This window comes from Rhodamnia argentea, chromosome 7 (assembly GCF_020921035.1).
Source record: "Rhodamnia argentea isolate NSW1041297 chromosome 7, ASM2092103v1, whole genome shotgun sequence".
Classification (NCBI taxonomy): Eukaryota; Viridiplantae; Streptophyta; class Magnoliopsida; order Myrtales; family Myrtaceae; genus Rhodamnia; species Rhodamnia argentea.
The window spans coordinates 14063375-14084678 of NC_063156.1; the positions used below are offsets into that span (position 1 = coordinate 14063375).

Here is a 21304-nt window from a genome sequence, read left to right on the forward strand (position 1 = left end):
GCCAAAAGGTTGAAAAGTAATAAGGAATAAATCTGAGTATACAAAAAAAAAAAAAAAAACAGAGAGAGTTAAAATCACCCATGCAAAGTATCTCACCGACTTCGACCAAAAAAAAGTATCTCACCGATAAATTTGGACCGCCGTGCCTCCATGGAACACCAGATTTTTGACCAGGTTTTTCAGTTTGACAACACCAGCCAGTCAACAACCAGCGCCAGCCACATCCACTTTATTTTCCTTTGACCTATTCTCAATTCATCTTAAGCAATTGTTTTATAATTGGACCAACTGGTCCTTCTTTCTATATTAATCAAACACGTCACGATGCTTTCCAGTAACACGTCTCTTGTCTGATCTTTCAAAGCTTCTCTCTTTCGCCGTATAAAACTTTAAAAAAAAAAATTGTTTAAAGAAAGAGAGAGATGAGACACTGTGGTGACGATGTCGACCCCCCACCACCACCCCCCCAAATTGATGATTTTTCCATTCCAGCTCATCTACCTTCCCCGACGGGGCCATCTCAACCCCTCTTAAATCGCAATTTGACAGAGTCGTCGTCGGCAGTTTAGTTTCAGTCTGGGTCTCTCATGGGTAGCGATTCCGTCGAAGCGCAACGAGATGAGCACAAGATCGAGGTCTGGGCGGCCAACAAGGACCGACTGGAGTCGATCCACCGGCGTATCTCAGAACCCACGAAGCTGCTGAGCAGAGCCGCCGGGAAGAGCGACTGCTGCATCTTCCGGGTCCCGCATAGCCTGGCCGAGATCAACGGCCGGGCGTACGAGCCCCACATCGTCTCGATCGGCCCGTACCACCGCGGCCAGCCCCACCTCCGGATGATCGAGGAGCACAAGTGGCGGTACCTCGGCGCGGTGCTGGAGCGCACCCGGCCCAGTGGCCTCGGCCTCGAGGACTACATGCGGGCCGTGGAGCCCCTGGTCGGGAGCTCCCGGGAGTGCTACTCCGAGGCCGTGCCCCTCGACGATGACGAGTTCATCGAGATGATGGTGGTCGACGCCTTCTTCATGATCGAGCTGTTCCGCAAGGCCAGCCGGCTTGTCCCCTACGAGCGGGACGATCCGCTCTTCACGATGGCCTGGATTCTGCCCTTCTTCTATCGGGACTTCCTCAGGCTCGAGAACCAGATCCCCTACTTCGTGCTTGAGCTCTTGTTCGAGATGTCGATGGTGTCTGCTGAGGAATCGAAACGGTCGCTGGCTGAGCTCGCGCTCGGGTTCTTCAACAACATCATGCAGAGGCCGGACAAGGTGATTGCTGCTTGCCGCGATCTTAAGGGGAGGCACCTGCTGGACCTGGTCCGGTCGAGCTTCATCCCGAGAGACCGGGATGAGCTGTTGGAGCCGCCGAGGGGAACGAGGGTCCCAACCCACGTGATCCACTGCATATCGAAGCTCCGCCGAGCTGGGATCAAGCTGCGGGCCAGCAAGGAGGAGGGGGAGAGCTTCCTGGTGGTGAGGTTCAGGGGCGGCGTGCTGGAGATGCCGACGATCACGATCGACGACTTCATGAGCTCGCTCCTGCTCAACTGCGTGGCTTACGAGCAGTGCCACCACAGCTCGTCCAAGCACATCACAACCTACGCTACCCTCCTCGACTGCCTCGTCAACACTTACAAGGACGTCGAGTACCTCTCCGAACGCAGCATCATGGAGAACTATTTCGGGACCGACGGCGAGGCCGCGGGGTTTATCAACAACCTCGGCAAGGACGTGGCCTTCGACATCGGAGTGTGTTATCTGGCCGGGGTCTTCAACCGCGTGCACGAGTACTACAGGAACAGCTGGCACGTCTACTGGGCGGGCTTCAAGTACACCTACTTCAACACGCCATGGTCGTTCATCTCGGCCCTCGCTGCCTTCGTCCTGTTGCTGCTGACCATAACCCAGACCTACTTCACCGTCTTCGCCTATCTCCGCCCTCCTAACTGATGGCGATGGGGCCAGAGTTTTGATTGAATTGCAGGATATTCTTTCTTTTGTACAGGAATCGTGGCTGCTTGCGGAGATGAGACATTCCATTTTAGATAAATTACAGATTCAACTTTCAAATTGGCTCTACATGTTCAATATCACTTCTCGCTTTATAAGAGAAATACTTTTGTGGCAGTACTGTTAAGGACAAGACAATCTCAACCATAGATTTACATACCTTCAACGCATGTTTTGTATAAAGTACTCATTGATTGGGAAATCGTGTGGTAAAAAATGACCGACGGTACTATCGGTTTGTCGGGTTAGCAGCTTTCACTATATAATGTTCACATTTTGTATCTTCCAATCTTAAAAGAGCCATTTACCCTTTTACGAGCCCGACATTTGCAATTAAAAAGTGAAATTTAATGATGAGGACTGCTTTAACGTGTCCTCAAGAGTTTTTGTCCATATCCTTTATTCTTATGAAAGACCTCTCTTCTTTGGAGTTTTTTTTTTTTTTTTTTTTTTCAGATATTCGGAAATACGAATAACAAATTGATGGAGAATTCAAATGGCTCGATTGAAGTCTTGTAGGACTAGGAAGGTCATCTGGTCTCGCTCGAAAATAGAATTCCACTCATCTCGAGTTAGAATTGTCTAGTTAGTTCGATAAGGTGAGATTTTAGTATGTTCTCTCCACTTACGCCTTGTTGGATCCTGTGGATCAGAAATTGTTTGAGGCATGAAAGGTTAATGGTGTTTGAGGCCTAAAAGACAATTCTTTTGAAAGGTCAAAAGTGGACTGTGTTTGTGAGATAGCATACTTATCTTGGATTTTCATTGGTCTTTACCATGGAGTGATTGATGTAACTTGAAATCTAATACAAAAGTAAGAATGACAATTGTAAATTTTGAAATGCCAAGAGTCTAGAGAGAACAAATGGTTCTTAAATCTTGACGGTAAGGCTTCGCTAAAGGTTATCCCATCTAGATCCCGAATGTTTTCAAAAAATGGCTCAAGGGTCATTCTTATGTACGTGAGACTACAATGCATGAGGATTGACCTTGACGATCGAACCAAGCCGAAATGATTGGGCCCGACTAATCATGACTTTGTATGCGAGGCGGTAACTAGTCATGACGAATGTGCGTGAAGCTGCGACATGTCGTTCTGTCCTTCATTTCACTTTGCCAAAAGAACTAAAATCTGAATCCACGATTCATGCGGATGTCTTTGTGATTGACATTTTCTCCCCGTGGGCGGTAATTACTTGTTCCTTATCTCATGTCATCTCATTTTATTTTGGGTAGGTCCATGGTTAAGGTTAATTCATTTGGCATGTGATCTATATATACGAATGGGTTGCACCGATATCCATTTTGTGCTTATTCCAAAGCTAGAGATCGAGAAGCTATGGGGCCGCTTGAAGTCGGATGGTCGGTAGTACGTGCTCAAGTGTATCGAATTCATGTTGCCGATTCTTGACATTGATGTTCGGAGCAGGATCATGCATGCACTTGCTCATTTTTGGTGTCCTGAGATGACTATATTTGTGTTAGGAGGTAAGTTTGAGCTTACACCCACTTTGGAAGAATATAATATTGCCTTGAGATCAAGGATTTTTGTCTTAGCCTTTTTAGGACTTATCATTTTTCCTTTTCGTCAGAATGGTATTGATCCTATGATAGCCTGGACGTTAAAACAAATTTACCGTGGGGTCAACTTTGTAAATACTATTCTTGCTGAAACTTTCATTTCGTTGATACGTTTCATTCGTTTCGAAAAGAAAAAAACAAGAAAGAAAATGATAAGACTTTTCGAGCCCCAATTGAGCTTTTACAAATTTGGTTTTCTCACACGTTTCTCAATTTAGGGAAAGCATGTTTGTATTTGAAATGGGCATGACTAATAACCCTATTTTGAGATTTAAATAAATACAAGATCAAACTAAAAACTTGCACTATACACAATGGGTTCATCTATTCGAAGATCCAAGCTCTAAGATTTTCCTATAGCAAGCCGTATAGTTTCGAGTGTTTGAGGCTCGATTGTGCCATAGTGATCAGAAGACCATACCTCCGATGGGCATTTATGGAGCAACCAGCTATCGGCCTCTTCGAGTTGCACGACAATTTTAAGTTCTGCAAGATGTCCCTCCTCATTTGGGCCCAATGAATTTCAAGTCCAGTTCGAGAACGGTGAGAACTATAAGGCCGAGCTTAGACGTCATTCTGAGGCTTGGTAGCAGTGTTTCAATCATAACCTAATTTGGACAACAGATGAGCCCATCGGGAAAATGAAGAATCACTTTACCACGGCCCAATATATTCAGTCTCATACCATCCCCGTTGAGATACTCCTAAAGATCCCAATCGCGACAGTGCGGTATACCCTTTAGACTTAAATCAAATCAACGAAGAGAAGCCAATGAAGGCCTAGGAAAAGGTAGATGCATTGTCTAAGGAGAATGCACAATTATGACATGTCTTGAAGGCCCATTCTCTCTAGAGCATGTGGCTTCTAATAAAAGAAAGATCGTTTGATTTCTTGTTTTACTTAGAAATTGAGTCGTGCCTTTATTTTCGTAGTTTTATTATTTAGGAATGTTATTGTTATGTTTCCAATTTCATACTTTAAAGGAGTCTTTCATTCTTTTAAACGATTCAAGGGACAAAACAGTTTTCTAGGCGTGATTTCTTGGAAAAACGCATTAAACCGTATTGATCTACTCATTTCTAGCTTGATCACCCAACATGAAAGTTGTTCATCATCCTCTCGGCAATGAGTTGAGTCACAAGTCAAGTTTGAGAGGAGATCGTGAAGCTTCTCGACGTCGGATTTATTGAAACTATCCAATACTCTAAATGGGTAGCTAACATAATCCTAGTAATGAAGAAAGACGGTCAAGTCCGGGTATGTGTTGATTACCGAGATTTAAACATGGCTAGTCCTAAGGATAACTTCCCCCTCCCACACATTGATGTGCTCATCGACAGTATATCGGGGTTTGAGTTGTTTTCATTTGTGGATGGTTTCTCTAGATACAATCAGATTTCGATGAACATCAATGATAAGTTGAAAACCACATTCACTATCCCATTGAGAATGTTCCACTACAAGGTGATGCCCTTCGGTCTCAAAAATGCTGAAGCTACTTACTAACGGGCCATGGTCACTTTGCATCATGACATAATGCACATTGAGATCGAATTTTATGTCGACGACATGATTGCAAAGATAAAGCATGGGAAGATCACGTTGAAACCTTGACAAAGCTATTCAAAAGACTTTGAAAGTTTAGATTACAGCTCAATCTAGCTAAATGCATTTTTGGCACCAGCTCGGGCAAGTTGCTTGGATTTATTATTAGTAGCAAAGGTATCGAGATCTACCCCTCCAAGGTGAAAGCCATTTGTGAGTTTAAGCCACCGACAACGATCAAAGAAGTTCGTAGCCTCATGGGTAATCTGAATTATATTGCTCGATTCATTTCTCAATCATCCGAGACCACTAATCCATTCCTCAGGTTATTAAAGAAGAATGCGTCGATCGATTGGGACAATGAGTGGGAGGAGGCTTTTGAAAAGCTAAAGAAACATCTCATGAATCCGTCCGTACTTGCTCCGCCAACGCCGGGGTAACCTCCGATCCTCTATCTCACAATCCATAGCGAGTCTTTGGGTGCTATGCTAGCTCAAGCAAGATAGGAGGATGGCAAAGAACAAGCTATTTCCTATATGAACAAGAAATTCACTACTTCTGAGATGAATTACTCTGAGGCCGAGAAGACATGCACGGCGTTAGTCTAGGTACTATATAGATTTCGGCAATATACTTTGCATTATTAGCTCATGGTGATGGAATGTGATCCTATCAATTACCTATTGAATCAACCTGCCTTGATTGGCGGACTTGCAAAATGGCAGATCCTCATTTCTGAATTTGATGTTTATTATTTATCCTAAAAGTCGGTTAAGGGACGGACCGTAATCGATGTCCTAGGCGAAAGTCTGGGGCAAGATGATGACACCAATTATCTTGAGGATCGAATCATGTCAGTAGATAATTATGTCTGGACCATGTATTTCGATGGAGCTGTAAACTTTTCTGGATCGGACATTAGAGTGGTTCTAATATCCCCTAGTAGCCAACATTATCTTGTGGTAGCAAAATTGGTCTTTCATTACACAAATAACATTGTAGAATATGAAGAGTGCATTCTTGACTTGTAGCCTTTGATCGAAATGGGTATAACTCGGCTCAAGGTATTTGAAGATTCCGCTTTGATTATCCTCTAGACTATTGGAAAATGAAAAACACGAGATGCTAAATTGCTACCCTCCCATGAATATCTAGATGAGTTGGTAGAGGAATTTGATGATATCTCATTCGAGTATTTATCCAAAATTTATAATTAGTTTGCTGATGTATTAGCTACCTTGTCTTCAATGTTACAAGTTACCAATGGACTTGAGGTTGAGCCACTCAAGATCGAGGTGCTACGAAAGCCGGCATATTGTATGGTCGTGACCGATGAACTAGATGGCAAGCCGTAGTACCATGACATCAATGCTTATATTCAGAAGCGGGAGTTTCCCGAGAAAAGTACCTCATCTGATCAAAGGTACATAAAGAAGATGGCCTCGAAGTTCTTTCTAAGTGGGGAGAGTTTATACAAGAGGTCATTCGATTTTGTCCTCTTGAGATGTATTGATTCTACCGAAGTAGTTCGTATAATGATGGAAGTGCATGAAGGGATTTGTGGTCCGCATATGAACGACCACATGTTAGCCAAGAAGATTATGAGGTTGGACTATTATTGGCTCACCCTAGAGAGCGGTTGTATTCGGCATGTTCGGAGCTGTCACAAGTACCGGATTCATGGTAATAAGATCAATGTTTCTCCAATTGAGTTGTATCAATTGTTCGAGCCATGGCCGTTTTGTATGTGGGGAATTGATGTGATCGTCCCTATCAACCCTAAAGCATCTAATGGACATCGATTCATCTTGGAAACAATTGATTATTTTTCTAATTGGATCGAAGTAGCGTCATATTTGGCGGTCACAACACGGAATGTGGTAAAATTCATTGTCGAAACATCATTTGTGATATTCTCAATTCTGACTCTTTTCGAATTGATGAATGAATGAAATGTCTATCGCTGTATTTCGGTGAGATCTCGCTCATAATTGATCACTCTCAAGTAATTAACCAAATGGGAAAGACTAAGTGGGATTTAAGTACGTGGACTAAAGAACTCGACCATGGATTGGTACTTTGACCATAAGGGCTACCGAGGAAATATTTTGGGCCATTAGAGGCTGATCTAAGATTGGTTTTAGAACGATTCGCTAATGTTATACAATGGTTCACGGGTGAATCCGTTTGACCATGGTATAATTTACGAATTAACCTAAACCAATTATGATGATCGTGCCCTTCGAAACTAGCAATTGACCATCGCAGTTACATGACAACCAAAGTTGGCCTGGCTCGAATAATTCTTAAACGTGACAATAATTACGGGTCGATATGCATAACTCCCGAAAGCCGCTCGTTAGTGTGAGATGCACCGAAACTGCAATTAGATAATTTTGACCATGATTTGGATTTCAAAATTGCATGTCGGGTATTTGAGAATTCCAACGAAGGAAATTTGGATGTCATCTCATCGAAGTCAATTAGAATTTAAGTTCGCTCCGAAGGGTTTGGAAAAAAGGAAATTACCTTTACGCCCCGGTACTTGCTCATTCCTTGAACAAGGTAGTCATTAGTCATTTCCCCATATGTGACCGAACTATGGAAGTGTAGAATAATCTTTGATCTCTTAAAGTGACTAGAGGTCAAGAATGACACATGAAGGAAATTCCATCAACAACTTCCACCAACCAACACTATTCCCTTTGTCATCTCATTCTTACACCATGTCATACACTTAAGTGCCTTGAATTTATCGCAATCACACATCACCTCACTCTTGCAAGTGGACTAAGATTTGAAGAAAGCTCTCTCTCCCTCTCCCTCTCCCTCTTCATTTTGGCTGGTCATCCCTCTCATTTTTCTCCCCTCTCTCTCGTTCGATGCCCCTCGCCAGCCCATCGCCGTCTGTTTTCCGACGATTTTCGCTGCCATCCGTAGTCGGAATCACGCGAGCCACCCACCATTGGAAAGCTCTTTCTCTTAACGTTCCATAGAGTACTTATAAGTCCAAATTTGCCCAGCCGTTTGTCCCGTAGAGCCATTTAAAGCAGCGAAGGTCACCGCTTGACCCTGTTTCGACCCGAGAAGCATCTTAGCCTATTTGGGAGCCTGTTTTGGCTTGGCTTCTTGATAAGACACTTCCTAAGCCTAGTTAAGATATATAGCATTGTTTTTATAAGTTTAAGGATGGATTATTGTGGGTGTTATAAACTAAATCCTTGCCACTCTTGACTAACTAAAACCGATCGGTTTTGCCCGGCGAAGACCGTGAGCTTTACTGTTGCTTTGGGAGGATTTCGCTCGCTTGTTTAGCCTTGTAAGTTGATTATAAACCTTCCCTAGGATGTTAGGTTACTAAGGGACCAAGTTTGAGCTTGATATTGAGTGAATGCATGGCTAGTTTTGTGAGAAACGTCGAGAGACCTGAATTTGTCCATGTTGAGATTAAGTGCTTGATGGCTTGTTCTTGCTTGGAAATCATGCTTTTATGCTTAATCCATGTTAGTTTAAGGTTGTGAATTAACGAACTTGGGTTATTATAACATTGCTAGCTTGAACGGGCTTGATTAAGGACCGTTACGACTCGTATGCACATTTGGGTGTCGTTGTTGAAATTGTTGAGATAAGTTGCCTTAATTGGCCTTGAGAACTGAATGCTTGAGAAGTCCCTTTTGGCCGTGGATATATACCTTAATGGCTAATTGATCACTTGAATTGATAAGCCCGAAATTGATTGAACCGAATGCCTTGATTTGGCGATAAACCGCTTGCTATGATATAAGCTTGCTTGTGTTTGTAATCTTGACTTGTTAATAATTAATGGTATGGCCAATGCATTGCACCGTCAATATACGTTTGAGCCTTTTTTGCCATATTCAATCCTGTGTATCCTATACCAATGGATAATCTGCAAAATAAGTATTTAATCACATTAACTTAGATAAAATGATTATAGATTGTTTTGTCAACTTCAAAATCAATTAGGGTTTTTGTCAACACAAAGTAGCTACAAGGAACAAATTTAAAGCCGACCCATTGTTAATTAGCACTCGAGCCACACGGGTTTGTTTGTGATTCACCATGATATGTAGAGCTTTATTATGGCCCATACCTTCGATCGGTATTTCTTCATCGGAAAATACAACCCGATCCTTCAAAAGGACCGCCTTGACAAAGTTCTCTAGCTTATCCTCGTTGATATTTTTAGGTACATAAATCTTACTCATAACTTTCGTCGGGGAATTCCGATGCTTCTCGGATGATTAGAGGAGTTCTAGTAAGGAGACTTGAGCCAACAATTTCCTCAATTGATCAACCACACTATACTCACTCACTTTGATCACGACCAAAAGCTCCTTCGCTTCTTTCTCAGCAACCGGCTTAGCTGGCCGACTATCATTATAAGCACGCTCGGATCTCGTTATCGGGTTCAATTCTAGATCATAGGACCATGGGATAGTCTTATCATTCACATACGGGAAAGGCTGTAGTGAAGTGATTACAAAACTATTGGGTATGACGATCCCTAACTCATCATCTGTGACCTCCTCCAAGCGGGCATATCACCTAACTCCGGATTAATTTTAACCAAGCTAGCAACATCAACTTCCACTAGGTTGATCTTCGGTTGGGACTCGGCCTGGGATGTAGTCATGGCTGCAAATTCTTGATCCCGGTCAATAATAATTTGAGATACCTTAGCTACCATCCCTGTTTGACTCGTGTATACGATCATTTTATTCTTCCGCATCAAACCCGAAACCTTCTCCTTCCGCTAGCCCAAAGATATAACATCTCCAGTATAGTAATATCCGGCTCAAATTAGAGCATCAAAATGTCGACAAGTCGAACCTTAAAGCTATCCACTTGCCTGGTGTCAGAATCAAATATGACATTAACTTTGCCCGAATGGTTAGGCAAAGGGTTATTCTAGACATTTGGTTTACTAATGCTCTAGAACAGGAGTACTCTAGATTTGAGCAAATCCTAAATGCAACATTTAAGCACATAGCATTCATTTGTGTCATGCCCGGGCTCACTCCGATGGTAATCATACTTCTTAGTTAGGTCATACTTCGGAAAGGTTGCATAGTTCGGCCGCATCGGTTACGTTGACAATAATTTTTTCATGCGTAGGATAGCCAAGACCCGGGAGGGAATACTAGGAAGTGGGGTAAACTATCGATTGTTACACTAGTATCCCCTTTGACCTTCAGCATCGAAATTAGCCTGTTATTGATTAGGGACTTGAGCCTTGGGCGCGTAGACTAGAGGCTTCTAAGTGTAAGTCACATTCCTCTATGGAATAGGTTCTTTTTCTTTCTTTATTGAGAACCGCTTAGCACTAGAGCTAGTATCTCCGTACTATACCTTCTTCAAGCCAATTTCCACTTCCTCACTCATTGCAATGAGGTGATCGAATGATGTAGCTGCGGTCCCAAGTATACCGTTTCACATAACCTATGGGGGGTAGAGATAAATAACCTCATGAGTTCACGCTTAGGTGGGGTTGGCTTGAGCCGAGATGTGTTGTTCCTCCACGTGGTGGCATATTGCTTAATCGTTTCGCCGTTTTTCATCTATGATTGTTCAAAGTTCTCCCTAGAGGTGACGACGTCCAAGTTAAAATAGAAATGTTTGACGAATGCATTGGCCACTTGCTCCCGGTTTCCACGCGGTTAATCTCGTAATCTATGTACCACTTCATGATTGCATCTTTCGGACTAGACTGGAAAGTCTAAACTATTAAAGGGCTATTAGCCACGTACTTGTTGGTACATTTGAAAAAGCTGGATAGGAATGGAGGTGCCGTCATATTTATCAAAATTTGGCATCTTGAACTTATCTGACACTTGTACTTTTGAGTAATGGGTTAGATCAATGGGAGCTATCTTGTGTGGTCCCTCCTGCTCTTGTAACCTCTGCTCCATCTTGGCCAACTGCTTAGCCGTTTCATTGTCCGGTCCCACGCCCAGAAGGCTACCTTGGGAAGCCGAGATCAGAGGTGGTGTGCTCGAGTCCGTGCTAGTTATGATAACATCCTCTAGCGGTAAGGTTTGAATGGGGACTCGTCTCGGAGCTTTATCAGAGTTATCAGCAGGAGTGGGTGGAGAAGAAATGACTTGTGGTGAAGCCGAGCAAGACGATTATTGCTTGCCTACGACACTAGCTATCATTCTTTCCATCATTTGAGACATCATTCCTTCGGATCATTCATTCATAGGATCGAATTGTTCCTTTAAGGCCTTTTGGACAGTTGTGTTGATTTTGGCTATGTCGGCCATCCGCTTGCTACTAAATGGGTAATATGTGGGGAATCCATCATAAATTATCTGTAAAAAGTAATCATTTGATGAGTATAATGAGTGAAGAGGACGAATCAATCCATGGCCTTAACCTAGACACATAAATACGGCCCGACTTGACTCATGACAACTATTTAGGAAAATTCCACTTCTGTCAGATTTTGGAAAATAATTCGTGATAAATCATGGTATATTCAAAATGGCACCAAAATTTATGGACAATTAGCCAAATGGCATCAATACATTTTAATGCTTCTTTGAAAAAATTTTGTCCGGAAAACGTTTTTGTCCTGTTTTAATTTGAAAGATAGATGGTAATTAAAAATGCAAATTAAGGTCCAAAAATTTGTAGATTACTAGTTTAAAGCTCTTCTACCACTTTCATGTTTTGACTCCTTATGAAAAAAGCCGTTTACTTGTGGTAAGAGGTGAAATGAGTCCTAAAACCGGGAAACTATAAAATTCCAATCTGTTTCATCTCAACCATTAATTCCATAGTAAATATAAAATGCCAAGAATTGATCCAAAATTTTTTGGGATGATAGTTTGAGATTCTATGAACAATTTTTCATTTGATGACTAGGAGTTAGAATAAATGAAAAATGGTCTAAAATTTGTTTAGGGAAACAAGGTCAAACCAGAAACTGATTTGATTGATTGAATTGAAAATGTAATAGATGTAATATAATTGTTAATCCAAAAAGTTCCTAAATAAAGGACCTAAGAATGTAAAGACAAACATGGCATGACTCGATAAGACCTAAAATAGCCTATCGGTTGAAGGGCCCAAAAATAAGCCAATGCATGAATTATTCCAATGCGAACCTTGATATCACACAATAAAAGTAACCATCCTAATCTGCTCTCCACATACTCATGGGCGACTTGATCCAGTTGGGCCAACCATTCGATCGGGTCGACCTTGGACATCATAACGGTACGGATGTTATCGTACCCCATGAAGTGATAGATCAACACAACGACACACCTAATAGCCATGAACTGACCCAAAATAAGTATATGAAAAGTACATGTGCAAAAATAAATAAAAAATCATGGGTTTAGAGACAAGTGGAATAATGTTCATGCATGTATTATTAGCCAAGTTTTTATGGCTTTTAGATGACCAATCGTACCACAAGACTCTAGTCTTATTTGGTACCTTTAAAGCTAGGGGATATTAAGAATTTCTCTCGTCCCAGCAAATTTAGGCTAGTGCGTAGAATTCTTAATATAGTCGGGGTCGAAGATAAGGTCATCCGCTCCTTATTCCGAGGCCATGATGAGTCTTGCCCGGACACCATCTTAGGCTCATCTAACATTTTAGATCCAATGCAATGTCATGAAATCATGCACAATAATTATAGTCACTCAATCATGGCAATGTGCAATAAAATAAAGCAATTAAATTCAATGCCAAAAATCAAATATGCCTGCAAAAAATAGCCATAAATCAAGAGTGATTTACAATCGGACAATCCAAAAATCAAGAGCCATTTCAATCAATCAATCACAATCAATCAACCAAGAGATAAATCATGAAAATTAATGGCCTAAATCCACAAGGAAATTTATTTATTTTTTTTGAAAATTTAAGGGTCATTTTTTTTCAAAAATTAAATGTTCCAAAAATTAAAAAATTCGGTGTACCCTTTAATTTTTTTTAAAAAAATAAAAATTTATCCCCAGCTGAGTCGCCAAACCATCGCAACCTAAAATTCGAGGAATTTTAAGTTAATGGATTATCAAGTTAATTATTTAACTACCTAACTCAGACTTTTCCAAGCTCATACCAAATCTTAACTTAGGTTCATTTTATGCAAAATGTATTAAGCTAGGGTGGCCACTAATTGTTTACGGTAGGTCGATTAGAAACATATATAAAATAGCGGGAGGACTATTTTATTCTTATGAATCATAGATAATGAGTCCGGAGACTTGGTTACATTAATTGAAAAATTAATATTCTTTTGGTACCAAATTTCATGAAAAATCTCTTTTGATTGACATTGTGAGTTGAATGATTTAGAAAATAGAGTGGACCATATGATACTTGAAAATCATGAATTTTTGTATTTTCAGATAAAAAGGTGAATATCATGAAAACATGCCACAAAATGTGATAACGTCCAATTTAACTCATGAAAATAATTCCCCAAAGCCTTAATTTATATTAGATGTTATTTATAACATAAGAATGAGGTTCTGACATATTTAACCATAGAAAAATGAGGGTTATTTACGTGAATTAAATTAAGGCAAAGTATGAACACAAATAAAAGAAAATACTCATAATGTACCTTTAATTTCAATTTTCCGACTAATTCAATCATTCCCAAAGATTATAGTTAGAGTAGAATTTATCCACTACATACTCTTAGATTCGAGTCGGTATGCGGATAAAGGTATAAAATAACATCATCCCTTAAGACAAAGGGTGGATTATGAAATTCTATACAAATTATAATCACATTCCATAAGATCATGGAGAGGGAAATATAATTTAATTTGCGAAGGATCAAGGCATAAGGGAGCATATATTATGGGCATTTTTGTTTATAATTGTGCAAACTTTATAATAAAAGCAAAACAATAAAACAAGCATGACCGGATAAAAGCAAGAGTGAGCATTTTATTTAAGTTTTCGAAATTGTGAAAGAGGTGGTCGAAAATAGGAAAGTGGGGTCCACCTTTCCTCATCCAAAGTTCAATTTAATTTTGAGAAGATTATCCTTTAAGATTTGCAAATTAATTACAAATAATTCTAAAAGAAAGTGTCGGATAATTATCCAATTGGATTCCAATCTTATCCATAAACCAAATAATATAAAATCCTCAAGGGATAAGACAATTCAAACTCAAGATAAACAATCCAACCAATTCACATGTTAGAGATAATCATCGAAATTGAAAATTTCTCTATTAAAGTTAGATATTATCCAACTAAGCACAAATCCTTATCCACAACATAGAGATAACAGTTCTTAATCATCGAAAATCGAAAATTTATCCATTAAGGTTAGATATTATCCAACTAAGAACAAATCCTTATCCACAACATAGAGATAACAATGGAAAGTCATTAGATAAGGCAAAGATAGGATAAATCAACCAATCATGGATCATAATTCAAAACAAGGATTATCCATCCACCCATAGGTCAATTCGGCCAAGAGGAATATGTGTGTGCTAAAAATCAATTTCTTGTTCCATAAAAATTCTTAATTTTTTCGATTCATCCAATTTGATCTTGAAAATATGGTCGAACAAATTTACTTTTGAGAAAAGATATGGTTCCAATTAAATCAATTTCTTGAGAGATCAGAATTCCACCAACTTCATGAACAAGTTGAGCTTGATAAAAAAAATAAGAATTTTTTTCCTAACATAGGTCAATTTTCAGCTCTTGACATAACAAGATGAAAAAGGATTGAACTTTCAGTTTTAATTGCAAATCAATGTTCATTCATCAAGGTATTAGAACATATGTGCAAATTATCAAGTAAATAAGCACGAATTGCAACCAAAAGTTGAGAATTTTACCTCTTTCAAAGCTAGATTTCCGGTACACTCAATTTTGGATTTTCATCCCAAAATTACCTCTTTTTGAGCCCAATTCGCTAGAGACTACTCCCAAACAATCTAGCACAAGTAGCAGCAAGGATAGATCTTCAAATAATAGTAAAATAAAGGCTGATTAAACTCAAATTCGAGCTAAACAGTGACCGGACAGTAGCGGTTGAGGGCTGCCGAGGAGCGGTCTCGATCGCCGGTTGATCCTAGGGATACCGGGGCTTGATGGCGGCTGCTAGGGACCGAGGCACCAATGGGCTATTGGTGGCGGCACAATGCTTGACGGATGCCGGCTGGGGTGCACATGGAAGGATCTTAGGCTAGGATATCTCGGTTGAGCTTGCGATTGAAGAGGATTGGCTTGACCTCGAGGGAGACAATCAAACTCTCTAGAAACTTGCTTCGAAGCTCTTAATTTTCTACTCCAATGCTTGGCTAAAAATCTCCTTAAGTGTTGAATGAATTCAGCTTGGGCCAAGGCTTGTTTATATAGACTTTAGTCCTCCTAATCCTAGTAGTGGTAAGATTGGTTTTGGGCCGTCGGATTAAGAATACTAGTTAGGATAGGATTTAATAATGGCCATTAGATTAGAGTCCTAATCCCTTAAGACTCTCACTAGTATAAGACCCCCCAACTAATAAGACTCTTGAATTAATTTGAAATTGGAAGAATCCTAATCCCGCTAGGACACCATGGATTTTCAGCTAAGAGGTGATAGTGAAGGTATGACCAAAAATGGCCTTCCTTGTTGGCTTGTGGCCACATCTCGGGCCTTAATCGGGGCTCTAATTAACTAAATGGATAATTAATTAGAAGCCTCACTTAATTAAATCACCAAAATGGGTTGTATTGAATTTGAATTTAGGTCCAAACCCATATAAAAATTGGCATACTCATGGAGTACGCTTGGCCAAAAATTTCAATCAAATTGTGGGCTTGCGTCGCATCTTTAGGGCTCAAATTAAGGTTTTTCTTAAATACACAATGAATGAGAAATTAATTTTGGGTGAGAAATAAGACTAATTCTATTTTATGCAAAATGAATGATTTAAGGAAAATTAAAATTTAGGTGTCAACACAAGACAGCAGGGACCAACAAGTGATACCAATGATAGCAAAACAGAAACAAAAGCGGAAGCAAGCAGAAGCAATAGTGGTGCGGTGGAGAAGTAGTGGTGGTTTTAGCCATGAGAGGGGTTCTTGGCTAAAACTGGAAGCTCTCACCCTTAGCTTTTTCTTTAAATGTTTCTTAATTTTTTTGAGCAAGCATCGATGTACCTCTAACCCTAGGCATAACATCATTTATATAGGCAAAGACATTGCATGTTAGGGGCCTAAGGATTTTTATTTTTCGCAAATAGACCCGGGATTAAAATATAACTTGTTTCTGAAGGACCAAATTGCATTAAATTGAACCTTTTTGCTCTTTGATAATTTCAGCAAAGTGACATGGGATTGCCAAAATTTTCTTGCTCATAGTGGTAGACATGGCCGGTTCAAAGAGAACCGCCGGTTCGTTCCCAAGAAAAGGTGGAATCGGAACCGGCTGTTTTGGGTTGGTTCCTAGGACGGGTTTCGGTTACGTTTTTTATTATTTAATTTTTAAAATAATAAATAATAAAATAATAAATTATAAATTATAAATTATAATGAAATTGTACATTGTAATAAAATTTGGCAAAAAAGAGAGAGGAAAAATGGGCTTGAACTTAATGAATTATCATTAAGCGCCTACATATCTTCTTGGGGATAGAAGAATCAAAACCCATGTAGTTCTTTTACCTTTGATAACCCAAACTTACCTCATCGTCAATTGTAGTTACCCATTATGGTACCCATGGCGGTGGTATCTCCATAATCCTCACTAAAGAATTCGTGTTCTCGATTTAGCTTTTGGTGTCGAAATCAAGCCTTCGTCCAATCGTCGACACAAGCTTGAGCTTCCACAGACTCCGAACTTAATCTTGAACGGCGAGAGTTCAAAACTAATCTTCCAGTACTAAATGCTTGTTCAACTGCAACTATTGAAGAAGGGGTTACTAATATATGGCGAGCGATGAGGGCGAGAACCGGGTAATCGATTGAGTAACTCTTACACCACTCCAGGATTTGGAAATCTATATTGTGTTCGGTATCACGAAAATCAAATTGAGTGGTTAAATATTTTTCTAATTCAGAAATACTACTTGTTGCTCCTTTTTATTTTTATTTTTATTTTTGTCTACCCTTGAGCATATTGTACCATCTACTACGTGAACTACTAGCTTCGCTTCGTGAGGCAAGAGATTCTTTAACCTCTCATTGTATATTTGAAATACCTATTGCATCTTCCAAATGTAAACAATCATAATAATACACATTCAGATAATCTAGTAAATAATCTAATTTAATAAGTGGATAAAAAACAATACCAATTAAATAGATAAAAGGAAGTTTGAAATAATAATGCAACCATTTTTCTCGAATTACTAAAATAGTCCGAGCTAATTCAATTTTTTTTTCATATTCACTAAAAACACCACCAATATTAATATACTCAATTAAAAATAAATGCGGAGTAGGATAATAAATACCAGATAAAGTATTAGTAGCATCATTAAAAATTTTGAAACAATCTAAATTTTTTTGTAAACATCCCAATATTGCGGAAGTAAAGTAATTTCGGGAATATTTTACGAAATAAACATACATAATAAATTTTTGTAATCAAAAGTTTGACGAAGCAACTCGTAGGTAGAATTCCAATGAGTTAGAATATCTTTTGGAAACCTTTTTGCCCTTCTCCCATGTTTTTTGTAAAATTTTTCCCGTGCTTTCGGAAAATGGGCACGACTCCATAAAAATTTAATTGCACCATTTATTGGAGCGAGAAAAGTATCAAGAGTTTGTAAACCATCTTGTACACATAAATTTAAAATATAGTAAGCACATCTAATGTGAAAAAATTATCCACCAAAAGAGGATTTATAAATATTTTCTAATTTGGGAATGGAAGAGGTATTGTTGACTCCTGATTTTTTTTTATCACCTTTATTTCATTTTTTATTTTTAGAAAATTATTTAAAAATAGTTAAAAAATAATAAAAATTACAAAATTAACTTTGGAAGCCTTGGCCAAGCCTTAGGAACCAATTTTGAACAAAAAACATTTTTCATAATTTTTAATTTTTTTCGAATTTATTTAATTATAAAATACCCAAAAAATACCATTCATGGTCATAAAAATACACAAAAATAGTCAATATTTTTATTTTAATTCCCTCTTCACTTTAGTCACTTCAATTTTTGAAAATTTGATCAGGGTGATCATGTTCCTTCACAAACGTAAACCCAAATCGAGCATAAAAATTCCTCTTCGAGTCTTTTAATTTGCAATTTTCATTTTTAATAAGCCAATACATTGATATCTAGAGCCTTGAAATGCAATTGTGTCAATTTTCCCTCCAATTCTTCAATTTTAGCCAAAAGGGCTTAATTGCACAAATTCTTTACAATTCAATCCCCGGTTTCACAAATCATGAAATTAAATTTTATACGAGCGTACCCATGAAAATAAAATAGCTCTACACCATATTTTTCATCCGTCCGAATCCATTGGTGGCCTTGGTTTGGATTGATTTGATCATTTGATCTTTAAAAAATGCATAAATCATTTTCGGATCAAGATTAAAATTTGGGGTTTTTGTCAAATCCCAAACTTTTAGTTCACGAAAGTACTCTTTTTGAATGAGAAACATGATGGGGAACCCAATTTTGACATCAATTTCACGAAAAATGATCTAATTGAGTCCCAATTTGATCATGTTCCCAAAATCGGATTTGCCGGGTTGGGTCCGACCCGACCCAGCAGACCTCGGTCCGCAACTTAGCCCAAAAATAGCCAAGTACGCACGTTTCTCTCTTGCCCTTCGATCCGCAATTGCGCGACGTCATTCATCCGAGGGTCACCGGATCTTGCCTTTATCATCTTGTGCACCTGGCCGGACGTACGAGAGCGGCCGGCACCTCGGTTTTGTGAAAAAAGGACAATGGCCATTAGAAGGGAGGTGGCAGCCGAGAGAGAAAAAAGAAGAGAGAGAGAGCAAATGAAGAGGGGGGGAATCTGGATTCACTTGTAGGGGGGACGGAGAGAACAACACGTAAAAGAGAAGGAGAGGGAGCTAGAGAGAGAGTGAGAATCTCGGCCGGACCTCCGGTGGTAAAAAAAAGAAAGAGCATAGAGGGGGACCGAGAGTGAACAAGTTGTAAGGAGGCGATTCAAGAGAAGGCATGTCCAAACGAGACCTAAGGCGACGCCGAGTGACCAACGAGCGATCATCAGAACCCCATTCTCCGCCTGTTCTTGCCAAATAGGTCGGTTCCCAAACTCCCCATCACAAGCTCTGTTTTTGTGTACACTACAGATTTAGCTCAGTTTGATTTTCAATCAAACCAAGCTAAGCCAAACACATGTCAACGCCAAAACGTGTCCATACTAGCATTCGTGCATGAGCTCTAGCTTCGACTTGTCTCGTAGGGCTATAATTTTCAGTCTAAGTGCTCATTCCTTGAATGCACACGACCTGTTTGATAAAATGTTCCCGTGGTTGATTATTGATGCTCACTCTCGGTCATGCCATTCGCGACCTTTTTATTTATGCTACTTGCTTATGATGTGACATAGAACCGATTCTAAACCCTTCCTTGACCTCTATTTTGCATCAAATTGTGCCGAGGATGTCGGTCTCGATATCCATCGGTCTCGGTCTTAAGTTGGGCGTTCGCCGAAACTCTTCATGTGGTCATCAAGCTCCTTGTGAGCTCGGGTAAGTCCCCTTACCATCTTTGGGTGCTAACTGGACGATTCGAATCAAGTTTCATTGTAAAACATTTTTTGTAAAAAAATTGTCGTCGGAGCCGATTCTATGCAGAGCTGTTCAGCTGGGTTCCAATGTAATATTTGTCGTAAAATGTTAGTACGTTATCGTGGGGGAGTTGAAGGTTTGGTTGACATTGAAATGGGTGAAAAATTTGCGAGTTTTGGCATCGGGTTCGACTTTCCGGCGAGAATTCCGACGACTTCGCCGGAATTTCTACTATTCCAGTATCATCTCCGTTGGTCTAAGGCCGGGGTTGATCGGTCAAGGCCGACTTGGCGTCACGTGGCACGCCATGTCGCCCGACCACTCTCCCCTCTCTTTTTTTAAAAAGAGCGTTGGATCGAACGGCCGCAATTGTGCCACGTGTCACGATCCGACATTTTCTTTTTTTCTAAAATTATAAAGATGTTTTCTTTATTTATGAAATAGATTTCCGGAAATAATAAAAAATGTCAATTGGGCGATGGTGACTCGTTCCAAGTGTCACACTTGGAGCCGTTCGATGAGGGATTCATTTTCAAAATTAATTAAATTAGGATCGGACGTACCAGGAGAGGCCACGTAGCACATCCTAGAGCGTCGGATAGGGGCGTTTATGCTAATTAGAAAAGATAAATAAAAATAGAAACTTTTTGCAAAAAAGCCAAAACTACGTCGTTTTAGGCCGGTTTGGACCCTTATGGTTTGGATCGGGCGCCCAAGAGGCGCGGGCCAGGTTGACCCAATCCAGAAAATTATATAAATAAAAAAAATTAGGATAATAATAAAAAATCAGAAAATTAGAAAATTCATTAAAAAAAAGGGACAAATCATAAAAAATTAGCGAATATTGGAAAAATTCAAAAAATTCCAAAAAAAATCTCAAAAATTAGGAAATGACCACAATCAACTGGCCATGACTTATTTTGGGTGTTTTGATCCCCGAACTTTTGAAAGAAATGACGATTTCTCCCTTTTGGCTAATCGTCTCCAAAAAAATTTAGAAAAATTCCTAAAAATCCCTAAAAATAGAAAATGGCTATAATCAACTGGCCATGGACTATTTTGGGTAATTCGACTCCCGAGCTTTCAAAAAAATGATGATTTTTCCCTCCTAGCAAATCGTCCCTAAATCTTTCGTAAATCATCCATGAACCCCAATCACCCATTCTCTAAGCCTTTGGAGCTATATTAGGGGACCCTCGATTGGAATTGTTGTGCCTCATTTCTGTAATTGATTGCACGTTTATTTTTATTGAGTGTGACTGATAGGATTAGTCTTCTCGACCTACATGAAAATCCCCGATCCAACTCACCTCATCCGAAAATTGAGCCCGCATGAAATCTTAGTTATGGAAATCACTCCCGTTAGGTACCGAAAGGGCGTCGGTAATGATATCTGCTTAATCAAATCCCTAAACCCAAATCTCTACTTCCACAAAACTAAA

General features: G+C 39.6%; 1 protein-coding gene across 1 annotated transcript; it reads left to right on the forward strand.

Annotated features, from left to right (window-relative positions):
• The first annotated feature begins 531 nt into the window (after positions 1 to 531).
• LOC115743593 (UPF0481 protein At3g47200) lies at positions 532 to 2101 on the forward strand. The gene has a single exon (XM_030678435.2). The coding sequence runs from the start codon at positions 588 to 590 to the stop codon at positions 1947 to 1949; it is 1362 nt and encodes a 453-aa protein (XP_030534295.1). The 5' UTR covers positions 532 to 587; the 3' UTR covers positions 1950 to 2101.
• Positions 2102 to 21304: the final 19203 nt, after the last annotated feature.